Genomic DNA, 21,150 nt, shown 5'->3' with positions numbered 1-21,150 from the left:
GCATTGATTTGAATATGAACACCCGGGGAGTTAGCGGACCGTGTGAACGATGAATCAACCGGTTTCCATAGTTACCCTATCCGGTGAAACCCTTCAACGTTTTCGACGTCAAAGTAGACGCTCAACACAAGATGTAAAATATCCATACGCGCACTGCTATTTTGACTTTCGTTAAAATCTGTTTGATGCTGTTCGATAATGCGAAAACTGTTTAAGAATGTCCTGCTTGTAACGAAATATCATATAGCATTATGTATAAAGAGGCATGTAATAAAAATATTATTGCGTGAATTGATGTGTTTATGTGTCCTCGCGGCAGGAGACTATTTTCCCCTGCTGGCGTCGGGCAAATTACCACCAGCTCTCGGGCACATAAACCATTGTATTCAGGCGATAATATCTAGGATTCCAGGTAAAGTTTTCCTTTCACTTAAACGTGAATGTAAACGTTCCCGTCATAGTAGCCATACTTACAGTGAACGGTGTGACTAAGCTGTCACAGATCAAGCAACGGCACTGAAAAACAAGTGATACCTATCCGATTAAGGTATGTACCGAATAAGGTCGACATCTCAGGTTATCAATTTTAAAACAGCAAGTCAATCAATGGCTCAAAAGAAGAACGCCAAACGACAATTTCCAATAGTGGGAGACGCCTGCTAGTGCATTTGTGGATCTGTCTTTGCTAATCAATGCAAACCAAGTTACCTTAGACGTTCAAAAGCTTAGCCAAGAACCGTCAAATATATGTAATACTACAAGCGTACATAAAGGTCAAACGTGCGACTTCTAAGAAAGCTGTAAATAATTGAATTGAATGGCGTAGTCTTCGTCGAAAGCAGTGTTGCAATCCTCTCGAGTTTGTTTATTGAAAACTTATAAACGTTGAAACCGACGATTGGTTCATACAGAAAAAAACAGCCGGCTCACTGGCTTTTTTTTCCTTCATACCAGATTTAAAATGACGTGCACAAAGTACTTTCACTTTGTTGGGTCAACAAACTTCTGAAGGAAGTAGAGATATGATATAGAAGTGTACTAAAATGTGAACGAAAAGATGCATTTACCTTGAAACGCTACAGTATATGGCGTAGAATGCCAGCCAAAATTCACTTTTGCAACGTGGTTCGTCTATGCTGAACTGTGGTTCGCCTATGCAATATTTAGTGCTGGTTTGATATGATTCAATTACAAAAGAAATACCCTATGCTTAACTGTTGTCATCACATACTGATATGATGAGGTACTTGCATTATGTAATCAAATTATTCTGTTAAAACATGCAGCACACCGATAATTAGATGATTACACACACACTGACTATATGGAAACTTTCATTACTAGCACGACAGTTTGATGTAGGCCCCATGCGAGAATTTTGTAATGACAAATTCATGCTCTTGTATTATGAAATGACTACTTTATATACTGAGGTGATGAGGTGACTACATGACTACTTGTAATGCGACCATGTGAATTTAAGATTTAGTTACCTAGGGAGTAAAGACTGACCACAACAGTAATTTTCATTCTTTTGAACAATGGCGGACAGCAACAAGAGTCCCCAATAAGATGAACCCCTCAAGTAGTTGCAATACTTGTAGCCCACGGGCCGTGCGCCGGCTTTTTCTACCGTGTTGGCTGTGTAGCGCCCTACAATTCCAGTCCACAGAAAACGCTTTGCACAACAGATCTGCTGTGCACAGAACGGTCGTACGAGCGGCGAATCCTCCCTTACTTTTACCTCAAGGAAATATACCATAGTCCTGCTTCCTGATCATAAGCAGTCCCATCGACGCAAACCAAAGGAACAACAGTCACAATTTCGGCTGAAAAATGACATGTTAACGACTCTGAGCAATGTTGTCCTTCCAATGCGAAACGATCTCGTCAAATGTGACCACAGACAGTAGAAATGAGACTACTACTAGTATACATATGATTAAACTTTTTTCCAGTCTGAAATATACACTGTCGATCATTTCCTTAGCGTTGAGGACATTATTTATGATCAGGAACCACAACAAGTGGTAAAATTACCGTGAGACAAGGGAGGATTAGTCGCCCGCGACTGTATCTGTGAACAGCAGATCTGCTGTGCAAAATTCCTGCGTCTTCCATAGACTGGAATTGCAGCCCCACGGGTCGGAGTAGTATACAAAGTCGAGGTTTTGGACCACCAGCGTGGTGTGGAACTATTAAATCGACAAACAGAGAGTCTAAAAAACAGGGTCACTTGAGAAGAGCCTCGATGCTTTCATTTATCAATTAAAAATTGGCTTTTTTAAAAAGGTTTCTATCCCCCTAAATTGATAAATGGAAGCTCCCAACCACCCTAAAAACAAGTGGGAGTTCCGGATTACTTTTGGAGATAAGTGTGGTTTCCGTGGTTTGAAGGCCCCAAAGGGAAGAGCCTAGGGTCAGACCGGCGGGAATCAAATGAATAGTGAAATATGAGTGACTCGAAACCCAGGGGATGATATGATATGAGCCTAGGGGTCAGACAGGTGAGAATGGGACAAAAAAAGAACAGACAGGTGACTCGGGCCAGGGGATTGTGCGATATGATACGAGCCAGGGAGGAGTCAGACAGATGGAAAATGAAACGGACCATGAAACATGCTCGGGTATAGTGGATCATGGTGATATGATACGAGACTGGGAAATCAAACTGGTGGAGAACGGGACTGACAATGATCCATGCATGGGTTATAAGCCGAGAAATGCAAGGAAAGAGACACAATGACAGTGAATTGAAAAGTTTGTGTGAAGCCGAATCCCTTCAAGGGCATTGGCAATACTTGCACGACGTCGTTCAAAGTTCACAGTAAGTGGCATTGCTTGTGCGTTCAAAGTCCATCGTAACTGGGAAATTATGTACTGTCAAGCAAAGCTTCTGCAATCAGCATGTTGCCATTAGTTGAAAGGCACAACGCAAGGAAACTTCTTATGTACGGATATAAAGGTGGTAGTAGTTGCTTGACCATCGACCAAAACATTGAATAAGATGATCCAGCACATGGGTTGCGGCAGCCATGGTGGTTGCACCTATATGAAAGGAATGTCCTGCGAACAGGTGGGCTGAAGGCCAATGCACGATAGAACAGCTTGCAAAGAATCCATGAAGGTGCAGCGATCCGTTGGGGTTCTTTCCGGGAGGAGGAAAAATGGTTCCTGTGGAGTAGCATGTATGTGTTGACACACTGCGATGAAATTGAGAAGTGTAGAAATGGGACAGATGGAAGATCCTATTGGAAAAAGTAGTAAGGCGAACAGCGAAGAAATTTGTCTGTCTTGAAGGTATTGATATGTACTGCAACACCAGACACCTTGTCATTGATGTAATTGGTGATAATGTCCCCGAAACAGAGATTGTAGTTTAGGTTGAACCGTTGTGTGACAGTGGTGAATTTGCTGCAATGTAGAAATCCAAAGTAGGCAAGGAGAAAAGCTGACTCCAGCATGAGCATGAAGTAGTGGCCAAGAACACCAATGCCGAGGAGGTGACCAATGCAGCGTAGGATATATATTGGCGATGATTGCAGAGGCAGTCCTGTTGTGATTCTTTGTAAGTTATGAATGTTCGTCGAAAAGCGTGGTCTTGCAACAATCGAAAGGGATGATGGCGGTTATTCATTATATAATGGTTGCAAATTCCAACTAAGTAAACTTTGATGGTGAATAGTTTCAAATGAATATATGTGGCACAATAAGTAATGAAACAGATGAGGATCTCTTCGGACTCAGGAGGCAGGCCAGTAGAGTCTGAAATGCCTGATAGAGTCAGGAAATTTAACCACCTGATGAGTAAAGAACAGGCTGTCCTTTCGCTGAGTTAGCTCCCTGGAAACAGATGACGGCCTGCCGCAGTGAAACATAACCTCCGAGGGAAATTGGCAAGGAAGCTCGTCGCCTGATGGTGGGTTGATCCGAAAACGGTGCAACTGCAAACGAGACAGAGAGTCAGCTATTGTGTTGAGTCTTCCTGGCATGTGTTTGGCATGTGTTTGGTAATGACAAGGTGGTGCATAAATGTCATAATTAAAGGCGAATAGGAATGACCCTTGTTGATGGTGTGAACTGTGGCGGAGTTGTCACAGTAGAACAGAATACGTTTAGGGGCCCACAAGTGGCCCACAAGTGACGATGATAAAATAAAGTTATTAAAAATCTGTGGAAAGCGCTGGGTCAGCATCTGACCAAAGGTCATCTTTCCACTTTTCATGACACCAATGGTCAATAAAGTAGCCTCCATGCCCAATATCGCTCGCGTCAGTATAGAGGTCAATTTCGGAGGAGTTTTTCATGTTGGCATCCAGAAACATAGAAATAACATTCCAGTTTGTGAGAAAGTGGTGCGACATAGTGAGATCCTGCCTACTTTCAGCAGAAATGGTTATGTGATAGCCCAGTTTTTGTGTAGCTTTGGAGAGCTCGATCAGCCTAAAATGAATGTCCCTCCGGGGACAACCACTTGGCATGCAAAGTTCATATGGCTAAGGAGGCTAAAAAACTGCCTTTTTGTGCATGATTTGCGGTGAAGGAAAGATGTGACTAGTTCGAGTAGCTTTGAAAGTTTGTCATGCGGGAAGCTGGATTCCATCTTGATAGTGACAAGTATGATAACAAGATACTTTTTTAAGATAGTGGTTGAGTCGACAGATGTATGTTTTGCATAGGGATTCCCAGTCGATTGAATGGCAGTGTTAGCAGTGTCATTGTTTACAGGAATACGGGAGGGTCCACAGTAAGGAATCGTCTAAAAAGTGGAAAATGGTGTTGATATCGTATACATTATGCGCAATCCAAGAGATAGCTGAAGTGAGCAAATTTATAATCTTTGGCTGGAACGTGAGCCAAAGGGAAGCCTGACAAAGAAGTAGAAACGACTGTTCCAGTGTATGCCATAGAGATGCCATACAGATGGGTAACTCAATATTAGTTTAAAGGCGTTGACAATGTCAGTTTTACAGAGCCAGGATTCCTGTCAAGAACGGAAAATGGCAGAAATACCATTGTCAATTTTGACGTAGATGAAGCTGAAATCATTTCTATCGATGAGATCGTTGATGCTGGAAATGGTGTAGTGACGAGAGATCGACAATCAGCCGGGTTTTTTTCCGAAGGATATTTCTTGTCTGCTATACCAATGGGCCTACAGCGAAATGCAGGAAATAATGGCTGGTCGAAAGGGCCAGCTAAGTAGCCTTTTTCCACTTTAAAGTCAATTAGTTTAGAAACAATGTCCGGCTGTGAGCATGCTGAGAGAAGATTGCATCCGATAAACGTTGCCGATAGTGCTTTGCATAGGAATGTATGGAAACCATCTTTAAGGCCTGAGAGGAGATTTTTTACAAAAATACGATCTGGATGTGAGACTAGGTGCAGTGTAAGACTAGGAATATCAATGGGTGTAGAAGCCGTTGCAGGCAGTCAGTTTTTGGACAGCCGTTTGCTTGGTAGTTGCTTGGTGAAACATTCCTCTCAGCCCTGCAGTGTGCGCTTGAAACACTGGAGACAAGAGTAAGTGAGGGAGCAGTGATAACTCTTGCAGCCTGAAGCTGAATTAAAATTGTTGCACAGTTCCCTGCCCTGGTAAAACCCACGCTCAACCATGTGTTAATGACTGTATGAGCGATGCAGTGCCGGGAGGCTTCTTTGTACCTGTTGTCAATTGAGGACAGATGTCGATTGTGCGTGCGACACTGCTGCACAAGTTGCATTCTGCTGCTGGGAGACCAGAGAAAATGGAGCTGTAGAGGGAGGAGTCACGGTGCGACCAATCTACCTTAGTGTTAAGGTTGAGCAGCAACGCTGAGCAGAGAACACCCGATGTTATTCACGGAACGCCAGGCCGCCAATATGTTCAGACATGTCAACAACTTCATGTTGATAAGCATCAAATTCTTTGTGATGGTTGGGGTATACGTCACAAATAATGTTTTTTGTAAACGGAGAATGCAAAGATGAATTCCTGGATGGTCAGCGCTCGAGCGATTCTAGAATCGGGCAACTGTTTTTAACATTAAAGCTTCATCGCCAACTACCACGTGACATTGGCCCTCGGTAAAACAATAACCACAGTCACATGTTTTCTAGAAAGCTGCTCCTTGCCTACGTGCCCCATAGTCGTGTGTACATATGCCTGAGAAGTAAACCAAATCGCTATAAAAACATGCCATGTCATCTTCCATGTTCGATTTTACTGTGAAAGTTAGCAAGTTTATCAACCATGTAATTGTCGATCGTTCCCTATCATTCTCAAAATTCATACCTGATACTTAATCTCCTTCAAAAACGCTCGTTTCGTGTGATTTTCGACTGAATTCGACCTTCATCCCAAATGGCATTAGCTGTACTGGAACAATCCGACAGGTGTAACAAAGGCGAATATTTTAAGAGCACGATCATCGAACGTATGCAAATTAACTTTCGTAGATTTTTGACAGGTGTAAATAGTAATGCTTATACGCCAGCATTGCTTGAGGAATGTGGAAGACTTCCATTACGTTGTGGTTATTTTAAAAGATATCTTTCATATTCGTTGAAATGAATTGAAATGAGAAATGATAGATATCCAACAGCATGTTATCTTATTTCAAAGCGTCTAGATGATGCTGAGAGACTACACGGACTACCAACATTAAAAAGTTACGTTTTGGGTAAGGTTTTGGAATATTTTTATTAGAGCACCAAATTGGGGACGCTAATGTATTTTGAGTAACTTTACTCAAAGATTAAAAATATTGTTATAAACAAGATTAGCAAAGTATCCTAACAAATTCAACAAGGTTAAGGGTTTATGGCGAGTTCAAGTCCATGCTTGAACCAGAAAGATATGTGGAGTACTTGAGTTACAGACAAAAACGAATTTTAGCTGACTTTCGCTGTTCCACCCATAAACTGAACATAGAAATCGGTCGTCATTTTAATTTGCCCGATCGAAAGGAGAATTTGTATGCATTGTGAAGAGGTTAACAATATTACGACTGTAGGAAACGAATTTCATTTCATATATCTGTGTCCACTATACGAGGATATTAGAAAGACATATATTTACCATTGAAATGGAGATTAAATGTACATAGAAATAAGCTAATTGAAATTGTGTCTCCACAAAATGAATACATAGTCTCTTAATGTCAATTTATTTATTAAAGGCTCTCAAAGACGAGAAGTTTTACCAGATTTACCAAGTATTTAGATTTTTTTATACAATTCTTTTTGTTTGTTTGTTTGTTTGTTTGTTTGTTTGTTTGTTTGTTTTCTTAACTGCGCTTTGTTAACACACGATTTACTTGGAAGTTTGTACTCTCAATCAAACTTACGGACCAGCTCACTTTTAAGTTTATCTCTGTAAAATTCTGCGCGAGGGACTGAGGTCCAGCACCGTTGAATGGATAAAGTAAAAGCAAATTAACAGCCCAGGGGTTTTATGGGCAAGGCGCAATATTTCAACAACAGACGACTTTGGAACCACTATTTCATGTTTTGTTGCTCAATCGTCATCAAGACATCTAGAGATCTCCACTTGCACATGAGAATACCAGACTTTGTGTAATACCGAACAGGACTATAGGTTTCAAATTCATCAACAACGCTCTCAAATAAACACAAAATATCTTGTTCCTTGTGTTTTTAATAACACGTGATCTGGAAAATGTCTGACCTTGGTCTGCAGAATTTTTAATGGACGTTTCAAATCTACTAGGGATAACGGACTGATCCATGTAAAACACCTGGGTGAGAAAGATTTCATTTAAGTCAACGTCGTCTGTAACATCATTTCTAATAATATGTTGATTTTCTTAAGTTTTGTTGTTTTTTTGACATGGCTCGAGTAACAGCAAATGCAGGATATAAGTAAGGAATTTGCTGTTCATTTGGCTTTTTACTGGTAACAAGTGGATTTGTAATGATCTTGTCCGAGCAAGGTCGTTTCCAAGAAATAGAGGGCGCTGATGATATAGAGGGCGCATCGTGTGAAAACTTCTCTTGTGAGACCATTCAGCAAAATCTTACAAGTTCTTCGTTAAAACAGTAGAATATACCAAATACAGACATTTGTTAGTGTTCATGAATATTGGGAGAGCAAACTGACCGATGATGACGGATGGTAAACGACCTGAAGACGAGCTAGAGGACCTGGTGTGTCTCCACAGCGATGACGACTCATGAGAGAACAATATGGCTGCCGCCATGTGCACTAGGGACCAACAACGATGAAAATGAAAGGTGAACAATAGAACTTTAAGTAATGTGTAACAGGTGTGAACTGAGAGCGAGCGCAGCGTAGGGTATATCGTCATTGATGTTTTCAGGCAATAGCATGCTAACTTCTGTGTTTGATGCATGATGCATATCTTGGCCATTGAGGTTGAATTGTTGTCCATTGTTTTCTAGAATAACATTTATAGCAATTTAACTTGGAAATGCCAAATTCACTGACGAAAATTATTTAAAACTGGTAAATTATATGATTCCGATCGGTTTACAGGGGCGGGAATAGAGGCAGTCTAATGTAAACACGTACTTGATATTCCCGTCGGTAGCCTGAGGCACACGATTTTTAATTCGCGCTTGAGTTGACCGTTCGTTCTCGCGAGAGTAGGCTTGTTTCAAAATGGCCGCGCCTAGTGATGACCGAACCAGGCCTTCAAAAGTGATCGAAAATAGTCATTTTGAACCAAATTTCACACTTTCTTTGGAGTAGAGAGATTCTTTTGTCGGAAATACACATTGTCGAGTAGGATTTGTGGTAGATGATATCTTTAATTTCACGCAATCCGTGTAAAAGTATTCAAAATGGCCGCCTCCATGTAAAAGTGCCCTTATCTCAAACTCGTAGGTATATAGAGATTCCATTCTAAATTTCATGTACACACGTTAGTCTTCGGCCGCTCTCGCTGCGCTCGCTATTATGCCGTCGCTATCGGCCAAAAGACTGGTATTGTAGATAATTGGGAAAATTGCCACCGAAGTGTAAATAAATTGCTTTATATAAATGTTTCCATTGCATCGATCAAGCAAAGCTGTTCATGCGTAATGCTGCCTTTGAGCCTACACTACAAAATGATGGTCGCCATCACCATTCGTCAAGTCTAGTGGTCAACATCACAGCTCGTTGAAATGATAGCTTTGAATCGAGAATCAGTGGTTCATGGAATTATTCAAACTGCCACCACGAAGTCAATACGAAAGTTATGGACATTTTCGGATCTCCTGCAACATGTAAGCAAACATCAACAATGAACCATGAGGGACACCAAGATAGTGTGAACTCTTTGAGATCACCGTCTTGCACAGCCGGAATTGTCAAGCCATCTATTAGTGACGAGGTTGAGAACCATAAGGACAGTAATCAAATTTCAACTCCTTTGAACACATCAGCGAGAAAACATTTTTTTCTACACAGAGCACAATCCATCAAACAACAGAACAAAGAGGGCGTTTCAGAGTCCATTAAAGTTCTGGAGAAATCAGTTGAAACCGTTGCAAACAAAATGGAAGATTTGAGGGATAACTACCGTACCTTCAAATCAGAAATTAATCCACTAACAGTAACTACAACAAACCATGTTTTGGAAAATACTGATGGCCTTAAATCAATCCATGCCTTACTCTCTGGTGTATTGTCAAATATTGCCTCTATTGATTGTAAACTAGATATTATCAGCGCCAATGTTACCAAACTGTCAGCAACACAGGAGGCTCTAAAGGAATCAGTTTCAGTATTAAAGACAAAGGCTCAGCAAAGTAACATTTCAATAGCTAGCTTCCAGAATTGTAATGATGAAAGAAAAGAAGAAACAAATTACACTCATCCTGCAGTTCCAACAAAAAATTACTATAGTGTACTGATGGATCAACAGCATGATGATCATTCACAACCTCCATCTCCTTCAAAGGTCGATTATAGAAGTCCATCAAAATTAACAACTCACCGCAAAACCCATTCAAATTATGCACTTGGGAGGAAAAACTACCACAGCATCAGTAGAACAAATGTTCAAGCCTGTACAGACCAGAAGACCATTATTTTCGGTGATTCTGTGGTGCAAAGAATTCAGCCAGGTAGACTTAGCAAAACAGAAGTAGTTGTAATGAAAGGTGCTATGTTTCTAGAAATCACTTCTTGCATACAAAACATGTCTGACTTTTTGAAAGAGTGTGATAATGTAATAGTTCATGCTGGCACAAATGATGTGAAGAATTCTATCTGTATTTCAAGCATTGCTGAGGATTGTGCCAACACAATCCATGCTGTCAAGGAAATCAATGCTAAAGCAAAAGTGTTAATATCCAGTATCTGTCCAAGACTGAACAGAAAACAAGGTGAGGTTGATGTTATCAATAACCAGCTTAAACAAGTGGCAAAAGACAATGAGTCAACCTTCATTGACAATGATCCATGTTTTAAGATATCACAATATGTGATAAATTCTTCACTTTATTACGATAAGGTTCACTTGAACAATCACGGATTAGCAAGGCTTGTAAATAATTTCCATAACTATGTGCCTGCCATTACGAATGGGATGAACAGCAGAAGATCTGGAACAATGCAAAGTCAAGAAAAGATGAACACGGGTAGTGATAGACAACACCCTCATGTAAAATTCAACCCAAGCAACTATGCCAACCAGTATCGCAGGCCAACTTTACAGAATAGGCAATTTCAGGGTTGCTACAACTGCGGTGAACCGGGTCATAATGTGCGTACTTGCCGCTATGAAAGAAAACTCTCTCTGCCACAACTGTCACAAAGTTGGTCACAAAGCTAAGTTTTGTATGCAGCGTTTAATTCTACTGAGGAAAACAACTCAAAAATTTAGTTCCATCTGTGCCGTCATGCATAAAGAGAGTAAAACTTTTATACAATACAGAAAACAATTATAATGGCATTGTGCCTCCTAAACATGGTTCAAAACAGAAAGACATTCATTGCAATAACATATGTTTGAAAAATAACACCCCTTTTAATGCAGGTAAAACCATTAAAATTGGTTTTAATGACATAAGGGGTCTTAAATCGAAGAAACAGGAGCTCTCAAGTCTTTTGCATAAAGAAAATATAAGCGTCTTTGGCTTATGTGAAACATTTACGAAGGAAAATAGTATGATATCCACACCTGATTAAAATTTTCCACAGAAACCACGTGCCACCAAAAAGGGGGGGGGGGTGGTTTTGGTATTTTGCTTCATAAATCAGTGATTATTATTGATGATCAGTGTCTCGATTCTCATAAGGATGACTGGGAAAGATTATGGGTTAAAGTGAAATTTAATGAGACCAGTGAGGTTATATGCCTGTGTTATATATTTCCCTGTTGATGGTAGGAATAAGATATTAGTTGAGGATTTGCATCACCAATTACTAGTAGAGGTATTAACTTTAGAAAATCAAGGAATGCAAAATGTTATCATCATGGGTGATTTTAATGGAAAAATATGTGAAAACATTGTTAATGGAGATGCGGTGAAAAATGATAATGGAAAAATGCTTTTGAATTTCTGTTATGACTCTGATCTTAATATAGCCAATACCCTCCCCTGTGCATATGGTACATTTACATGGTTTAGGAATAACCAACACTCTGTTCTCCATTATATTATAATCTCTGATAAAGTCAAATAAAAAACTATACAATTCGTGGTGGATGATGACATGAATTATCATCTAGGGAGTGATCATAATGTTCTACTTTTATCTTTAAATTTAGATAAAAATCCCGTTCAAGAGCCTATTGAGAAAAAAGAAAGGTGGAATCTTAATTATGACCCAGACTGGGATCTTTTTGAAGCATCAGTATGGGATGTTTTTGGTGACTGGACTATTGATGAAAATGAAAAGAATCCAAATTCACTGTGTGAAGATTGGGAAAACAATTTAATTGATGCAAATTCAACATAAGTTTGATCTTTCCCTTTCTCACAATCTCTTCATTTCTGGCGATAAGCTCCCGCATCAACCCATAACCCTTGAGGATTAATTCTTTCACAGAATCATAATCTGAAGCCTGTCCTACTGACAACTGAATGTAAATTTCTCTGGCTTTACCCACCAAATCACTCTGCAAAAGCATAGACAGAAATATTTGTCAACATCTTTTTCTTGAAGGGTTGAACTAATCTGAAGTGTTGTGTGATGTCAAACTTGTTTTTTCTCGACTGTCAAGCGCTAAACGTTTCGATTATGTTTGTAATCTTTTCACTCTTTCTGTCTGTCTTTCTTCCATGTCCAATTTTTTAAGTTCAAAATCTGCCTGTAATTCTAATCCTAATTTTGTGAGTTCAAAGGCAGATTTAGGCACATAATTTTTTAAGATGGATTCCTTAAATTTCTTTAAATAAACTAAAATGTTTTACAATATTGAACTGATTTTCCTTCTTGCGCATAGATCTTTCGACTTCTACTTTTAAAAACTGGGCCAACTTAATAGGGTTTTCCTTTTTAAGAGAATCAAATGCTTCCTGATCAAGGTCCTCAATAAATTCGCCTGGCTTGAATTCTGCCATGATGAAACATCGCTGAGTTCACAATAGTTTACAATGCACCGAGGCACTGAATTCATAGAAATTTTCTTAAGGCTGCCAAAATGTTGTCAAACGACACGGAATTCTTCAAAATATGACACGAAATGTCCAATCCTGGAAAAGCCTCCTATTTCCGTTACGACAGAAAAAACGGCGATTAAGTCAACGATTTTCTTTATAATGAAATTTATTTAAATTAATCGCTTGTCAAGTGATAAAGTACAAACTGTACTACATATCTTGGCTGGAACGGCGGAACGGCACAAACTCATAGTCTCCAATGAGTTGTGTGTAGACTAACAAGTCCTTTTTCGGCTTCCATGCTTGAGTTTGACTTTGATCCGTGTAGATGTTCACAGAGCAAGTCCAGCAGGAGTGTAAAGTCCAAACTAGTCTTGAAGTAAACATTGATGTAATCCCGAAGGTTTAACCGAAAATCTGTACCGTTCCCTATTTATACTGAATGATTATATCCAGAACATATAAGAACAATCTACAATTTTTCTTGATATGCTAATTGCTGTTCTAAAAAATATCTTCACTTGCAGTAAACATGACCTTTTAGAAAGTTGTAAATATGAATTCAAAGTAATGGATTGGGAGAATGACCTATAAAACACTGTATAGATCGATGGATTGATCGATGGATGGATGGATGTATCCATGTGTGTATGTATCTATACATACGTGTAATTTGTGTGATTGAGTACGCATGTTTATGTTTGCGCATACATATCTGAATATTAAAATAAGTGTTCTGTGGTGTTTCTGAAATATATTGGATTTACGTAACCCATATGATTGACTATCTACCTACACTAAATGTGCATGAATGTGTTTTGGTTATTATTTTGCATTTGACGCATGTCGAAGTTCTGCTATTTAGATGGAGAATAAAAGATCGTAGCAAGCTTAATAATATACCCGTATTACATTTTGTAAACTTCGTAACAGTGCGTCCATGAATTTTACAACGTAATGCGTCACGTGTTGTGGTGTCGGTTGCAATAGTCAGTGTTTTAGGTTTGCAAATTTTAGTTGTTATAAAATCCAAGAAAAGACGGAGAAGACTTTTACGACATGTTATTCATGTGTGCTGATAAAACATTTTTAATTTCCAGCATAGCAAGACCGTAAGTACAGTCCAGTTTTCGAATAAGTGTTGCAAGTCATGCATGTTTACCTTTTATATAAATCCAAAGCAATGATACTCTGTCCAACTGTAACTGCATTTCGAGATATAACTTACCTTGCTGATACATGTACCATGTCTATTAAATCTGACGAGAGAAAAGGCGTGAAGAGTGCCCTTAGTTACCTGGCGCTATGGATGTTAGCAGTAAACAAGTAATCTATATTCTGTGAAAGTGAAAGTCCAAACTCTCCGTCGTAATAAAAAGTGTGGTTTCCAGGAATCAGCAATGAATGGAAAATCAATATTCGTCTTAATTTTGTAATGAGCTTGAGCTTTTTTTATATCGGCCCGCTGCATATTGAATAGTATCTTTAAATGTTTGCATAAGATCTTTATTAGGGGTAATGTCTCCTTTTATATCCAATGTTATCTGATTTTCTTGCTGATCGGGTGTTAAGGGACGCTTCAAAGTCTCACTTGCAGATCCTTTGCGGATCTTTCTTTTGTTGGCAATATTTGTCCCGTTCATATTGAGTACTTTTTGTTGGCCCTGGGTCTAGCCAGGTTTTGGGTCAACTCAAAATTGCCAATGTTGGTGCGCTGGGTTGGACCAGGGCCAGTTAAGTTTGGACGGGGCAAGAAGGTGGGTGTACGACTGTCACAAAATTTGGATCGGGTCCAAACTGCATGCCTGAATGCATTAGCGCGACCCCTGATCCACATGACACTTAACAGAACCGAAAAGTTTTCATTCCAGTCTTTATCATCCCATGTTCTCACCAGGTTTTGCTCCGCAAGCGGGACCATGTCATCCCGTGAACGTTACTTGTAAGACAGGCATTAGATAACAAAGACACCAGAAACACTATGCACTGGTTATTTCTTCAGCTTCTCAGAATCCAATCATCTTGTAAATTCATCCAAGAGATACTTGGGACGTCTTCTCTGGTTGAAATGTCGGTTTAGCAGTCAGATTGACTCTTTTGCACCTAAAACCGCAAAGACATTACAAAGCAATAGATTTTGAACACTGAAAAGGTCAAAGGTCACGAGTGGCGATGCTTGGTCGGTCCTAGATCCAGTGAAATATAAACGCGAACCAAATCTTTTATCCAAAAGAGCGTTATTTTGTACGGTCCATTGTCGACCTAAATTTTGTGAGTGTGAACATAGTTATTGTCGCATGCGATGACGTCCAAGTATTTCGTATCCAATGAGAAGTATACCTGTGAATTTATGCAAACATTTGAATATATATATAATATATCTATCTAGGTATACACACGCGCACACACACACGTGGTGCGTTTCCGCAGGGCATAACTTTTGCTAGGCGTGGAACCTGCTGTGGTTACCCTACATTCTGTTTCATGCGCTTGGCAATCATCAGGAGTGATATTGGCGAACGTTTTGCTACATATATAGTGGCATACACACCTGACTCTACATATAGGTATATAGCCCGTCAATTTCACTCCTAATGATTGTCAAGCGCAGGAATATATATATATATATATATATATATATATATATATATATATATATATATATATATATATATATATATATATATATATATATATATATATATATATATAAACCATTGTCACACCAATGTTGATGCTTGCGGTTACAGTTACTTTGAAATTTTGCAATATGAATGTCTCGAGAATGCTCGAGATGGCTGAACACTATATTGTATATTGTTTTTATTTGTTTATTTTTCTTTGACCAGTAGCGGAGGGTGATCTTGGACATTTTTTGTGATCAGGAAAACCAAATATGTCATTAACGTAAGTTTATTTTGATTTGTACCTCAAATCATATAAAAGCCAAGCTATCTCGAATAGTTTCATATATGTAAGCAAAAGTATCTTACGGTTGTTTGAGAAAGTGTTATTTTGTAAAGGTGGTAACTTTTGAGATACACTACCTAAAATGCGTGTTTGCATGAGTATTTCACTTTTCCAAACAAAAGCAGCGACAGCGAAAGGTAAATATGGATTGCGAGTACATAAATGTGTCCCATATTTCGATTACAGGGTCTCATCTTTGGTGAACCTGAGTGTGAGTGTCCAACACTACTTGGAAGAGCAGAATAGAGGCCAGCCAGATGTAAACACTACGGGTGAAAATTTCCTCACTGCTGTGGAACGAGGCAACTATGCAGGAGTCAAGTGGTTGTTAGAATCAAAGGTATAGATAGACGAATGATAATATCACCCCTTAAACCCCGGTGCGGGGTATAAAAGACCCCTAACTCATCGAAATTCATAATGGCGCTTGAGTGACAACTGGCAACGGCAAGGTAGACCGCTCTGTGAAAATCAGCCGAAGCGATTCTCAAACAGACATTATTGGCATACAATAAACATAGACTGTTTCATAAACACGTAGGCCATACAGGTATCCGCAAAGTTTCACAAGGCCTTTAAAATTACGACGATATAGGGGAAAATCGCTTTCGTAACAAAGGAAATTGCCCCCAGGGAACAGTCGTTCCGCGTTTCAAACAATTGTCAATCATTCAGTGACGCGCAGAGGTGTAAATAGTACTGGTCAAACATTTGCTGTGCCTACGAGAATAATTACGATGTAAACAAACCATGTGTACGCTTAGAGTTACATGTATATTGGCGTGCACACAGAATGAAACTTCGTGGTTGTCATAAACTATTTACTAACAAGCGTTTATGATGCAATAACATCGCGAAAGTGAGCCATTTTCGGTCGTGACTTAGGAAGAGATGAGTCAGTACCGGTACGATGTATCCTTGCGAAAAGTGCGTACACCGTATTTTACAGAACTGCAGGCAGAGTCCATAGTTTACAATGACATCGAAAACAACTAAATACTAAAGCATGGCGGTAGCCTCCATGATCAATTTAATTACAGTCAGTCAGTCAAAGAGAGCCACTTTTTTAAACAGCCCCCCCCCCCCCCCCAAATCTACGGCCGAAAGTACCGGTACGCTACAGTCGCTTTTGATATAAATGCTAGCCCTGAAAACCCGGGCTGAAAACGGCCGTATGTACACGTGTTTCTCACACATGGCAATGACATGTCGTGTTCGGAGGGTTGGTAAGGTTTTGACTTACCGGTTGCCCCAGTAACGTTTGGACTTCTGTTATGAGAATTAAACAAAGCTTGTAAAGACATCAAAACAGTATTTGTCAATGTCAGTTCAAGGTGAGCAAGTGAGCGTCATCACCCGATCTTCTCTGAAAGGCTTAGGCCTATTGATACGTGTGTCCGAGATCGGTTCATTGAGTTGGCACTACATCGTAAGATTTCGACAAAGGTTGGACTTTAATTTCTTCAATAACGGAGATATCTATGAACCCAGTCCGTGGTTCATCCCATTGCTCCGAAAATAAACATAACTCGTGATGAGATGTCCGGGGTCACCATCAAAGCAACCAAGCAGCCGACCTCGATCGCTTACAGATATCGTGGTACGCGAGATTAATGGAAATCTCGATCCTTCCGTGATGTAGTGAACTTATTTTTTTATTTTAGCGATCGGTCATGACGTCGCGTCGTTCACCTATTGCTTACCATTTTCCTGACCGTGTTTCTCAGTCAATGTTCAGATCAATAATTCGTGATTTCAACATACGAAATAGTCAGCTTCGGATTATTTTAATGTTTATGTTTATTACTTTCTTTATGATTATTTCCACTACGTACGGCGCCATTTTCGTATGTGGATATGTGACCCCGAAACTTCAGTAAATCAACTCAGCAAAAACTTCAGTAGATCAACTCGGCACGCTTCTGTTTTTATGAAATTGTTTTTTTCCTTCTTTCTTTTTTCTTTCGCGTATTGCGAAGGCTGTACCTAAGCTTATAGTCAGAGCGTGATTTGAGAGCAAACAGATTACGCAGATAATGCGAACGATAGCAACCGTTACCAACAGACTCATTATGCAGAGCCATGCCCCAAAACGCCCACCCAAACTTGGCATTAATCCGGATCCCGGTCCATTTCGCCCCGGGCTTTAAGAGAACGCCTTGTCATTTTTGAGTTCTTAAAAGGTTTGGAATGCGAAGGCGCATGCTGAACTTTGGCGTTGTAATGCCGCCCCCGCCCCCGACCTGATTTAGGGCTTTTCAATTTGGTGCTCAAAATTATAACAACATTACGCATGTTTACTAGTTTTCAACAACGTGTAGATGACAGGATATGTAATGTAAAGCTGTTCTCCTGTTTCAGTTAGTCGAAGTCAATTACGAAGGGAGACGAGGAGGTATGCAGACGACAGCACTGCAGATTGCCGCAGAGCGAAATGATTTTTACATGGTTAAACTACTCTTCCGAAACGGTGCAAAAGAACTAGCTCTAAAAAGAATTCTAGGTAGGTTGCTTATTTGTTCATTGTAGGATAGGATAGGATAAATAGTTCATGCAGCGCCTAGTATCCATCAAGCGATGTTTACCGGAGTTTTACAATAGGTCACTGTACAGGTAAGTTCTCCTAGAGATATGAGTCTTCATAACCTTAGATCTAAAAGTGCGAATATAGGGAACGGAGCGAATATGAGCTGGTATCTTGTTTTATGAAATTGATGAACAATGGGAGATTTATCTATCACCATAAGATTTTGACAAAGTTTGAGGAACTTTCAAATATAGTTTGTAGACTTTATTGAAAAGATCTGCTAGGGGAATTGACTTTAATAATACAGAAAGTTTTCGATCGAGTTTGAATCCACAGCATACGGCACCCAGTCACCTAGCAGATAAACCGCAGTAAAACCGCTCGGCCAAATTCCCTCTCCCATTGGTTCAATAACCGAGCTGAGATGATACAATTTTCTGACTGGGACCCCTCCACACGCTTACGAGTTCATGACGCACTGGCTCTCATATACTCGCTAACACACATCATACACAAACTATATAAAACCAATGAATACACTTTGCTCAACATGTCGTAAGACAGCTGGTCTCGGGGACAATTCTGTCCAGCAGCGGAGCGATAAACCCAGGTTAGAAAATGCAGTAAGTTCCGTCAGGTATGAAGGGGTGAGTCCATTTATTGATTTACATGTGACAAGAAAGATTTTGAACTTGTTCTTCTTGTCCCCAAAAGCGGAGAACAATTTCAATTGGGAATACAACTATTCTTCGAATTCTAGGGAATACTAATTACGATATAGTAACAAGAACTTTTGCTCACCATCTGAGGCGCATTGTATTGTGATTAGTTGCTGGTGGTACGTGTGTCACGACACAACATTCGATGACAAAAACCTTTGTCATATTGCGCGGCTTTTCACATTTCGTTTTGAGAGTTTATCTCAAACGGATGCATGCTAAGTGATCATTCGATCCCTATATACAGAGTGTTATTGGCATCTAATCAAATCCGTCAAACGTTTTAACTTTCTTCTATTTAATACACATCTTCTACCTTTATAATTACTGAGAATTCAAGTGATCAATCTCATATTTATCATAGTGAAAATATGGCATACGCGTCCTTCGTCTTCACATGAACGTTGAGAGTCACAATTGTGATCTCTTCTAGGTTCGGTCAAAAATATGCCTCTCCAAGAGAAGATATATGCTTATGGTGCAATATCAAGCCCGGCGTATCTTATCATGCACTATCTACAACTTCGGGAAAATGATGATTTTTCAAGTAGATGCTGTAGATCTGGGTATATGAAGGATTGTGTTCAGGAAGCTTTTGAATTGGTAATGCGTATGAAAGAATTCGTTCGTCAAGAAAAGTTGACGGTCTTAAAGGTAATGATATATTGCATCTTGAAAAGGGCAACTAATTAATAATTTAGAAAATTAATAATTAATTAAACTGGTAACGAGTTACTTTACTGGCTATTTAATTTTAATAGGAAATGTAGATTTACTAACTATTAAAACTAGTGAAGAGATTCACTTGATCAATAAATATATAAATAAAATGATGAATAAAGAATCTAATTCATGTAAATTCACTCATTCAATATATTAAATTCATTATTTATTTATTATTTATTGTTAAATTAACTATTTCTTATTATCGATATTAAAGGTTATCCTTTCTTGCATTGTCTATATCCCTTTATATCTGGAAAATGATAATTAGTTTTTTGTGAAACGTTTTAATTGTGATTTTTAAAATCGTACCGCTGATACATTAGTACCATAGGTCACAACTTTGAGTCTAATTTGAATCTAATTTGAATCTAATTTGAATAATACTTAATTGATTCGTTACATTTTTGAATCTGCCACAGGACAAGTATGAATTGTTTGACGGTTATATACAGCGATTGGAGGATTTTCCGGTTGAAATATTAAATAGCTGCCGTACACCAAATGAATTGCGATGGTTCCTCGAAGGTGGTCATCACAATTTCGATTTCGAAATATGTAGGAGACTAAAGTCGTGCGCTTGTGGCAGTGATCTTAAACTCTTAAGAACCATGGAGAAGGCAATTGATACGAAGCAAAAGAGGGTACGCGAACTTTGTTGAAATCTTCAGGATATGAACTCTGCAAACACAGAATAAGAAGTTGTAAAGTAAAGACTTTTGCACCATGTACTTTGTCGTTTGTGCGCAAGTAATATCCTTTGCGTTTGCAGTAATATTGTAATGAATTTAGTCAGATGTTGTGCTGCAAAAATCACTTCATCAATCTTTATAATCAACGTCGTACTTTTAGCAGATACAGTTTTCTAAGTTACATTTACGTTTCCTTTTTTTCCAGTTCATTTCTGAGGATCAAGTTCAACGTTTTCTTACAGAAGAATGGTTACTGGGTCAACCAAAATGGTCCAGAAACAAAGGCTTTTTCTGGCGAGTGCTTTACGCCATCTTTGCTTTCTTCTTTTACGGCATTTGCCACCAGTTTCTGACTGTTAACATTTGTCCCTGCAGAACAACACGACTACATCGTCTTTTCTACAGCCCAAAATCGGCATTCCTGAGTCACTATTTCCACTACGCGTTTTTTATACTCTTTATCTTCTGGTACCAAGTCTTGGTTTCCTACAAAGTCGAAGGGTCTAAGGCTATCATTGAGTCGGACATTTACTATGTGCCTATCCTCGTCTTGTGTATAATATGGTTTGTGAGCCTATGCGTTGCAGAGATTGGAGAATTAATATTCCAAGGTCTGTGTAGTTTTTTCAAAAACTACTGGAACTTACTGGATGTGACTATTTTGGTGTCCTTTTTCCTTGGTGTGATCATCGGTAATCCCGACATTGTTGGGGACATATATGATGACCCCTACACTTTTATCTATCTGAGTAAATTCACGTCCCTGACTTTTGTCTGTGCCCTGTTGCGCTTCATGGAACCCTTTTACCTTTCATACCTCGTCGGTCCAATATTGTTGATCTTTACTGAGATGTGGCAAGACATTTTCCGCTTTCTCGTCGTGTTTGCCTATGTTGTCGTATCATACGCCTTGGCTATGTACTACTTCTACGTCGATATCGGAGAAAATCAGTCAAAATTT

The 21,150-nt window shown here is 39.2% G+C and overlaps 1 protein-coding gene across 1 annotated transcript; it reads left to right on the top strand.

Annotated features, from left to right (window-relative positions):
• Nucleotides 1-414: 414 nt before the first annotated feature.
• LOC139117702 (uncharacterized) lies at nt 415-19,930 on the top strand. The gene is made up of 6 exons (XM_070680946.1): nt 415-547; nt 15,408-15,465; nt 15,715-15,868; nt 17,890-18,031; nt 19,208-19,321; nt 19,920-19,930. The coding sequence occupies exons 2-6, from the start codon at nt 15,455-15,457 to the stop codon at nt 19,928-19,930; spliced, it is 432 nt and encodes a 143-aa protein (XP_070537047.1). The 5' UTR covers nt 415-547; nt 15,408-15,454.
• The last annotated feature ends 1,220 nt before the right edge of the window (nt 19,931-21,150 follow it).

Source organism: Ptychodera flava, chromosome 18 (assembly GCF_041260155.1).
Source record: "Ptychodera flava strain L36383 chromosome 18, AS_Pfla_20210202, whole genome shotgun sequence".
Lineage (NCBI taxonomy): Eukaryota > Metazoa > Hemichordata > Enteropneusta > Ptychoderidae > Ptychodera > Ptychodera flava.
The sequence above is the reverse complement of the archived record's forward strand: the minus strand, read 5'-3'. Positions and strand labels throughout refer to the sequence as shown.

Bases quoted from the DNA above. Each gene is read 5' to 3' on its own strand.
- LOC139117702 (XM_070680946.1), top strand. The intron at 15,869-17,889 runs GTATAGATAGAC...CTCCTGTTTCAG, and splicing joins AGTGGTTGTTAGAATCAAAG to TTAGTCGAAGTCAATTACGA. The intron at 18,032-19,207 runs GTAGGTTGCTTA...GATCTCTTCTAG, and splicing joins AGCTCTAAAAAGAATTCTAG to GTTCGGTCAAAAATATGCCT.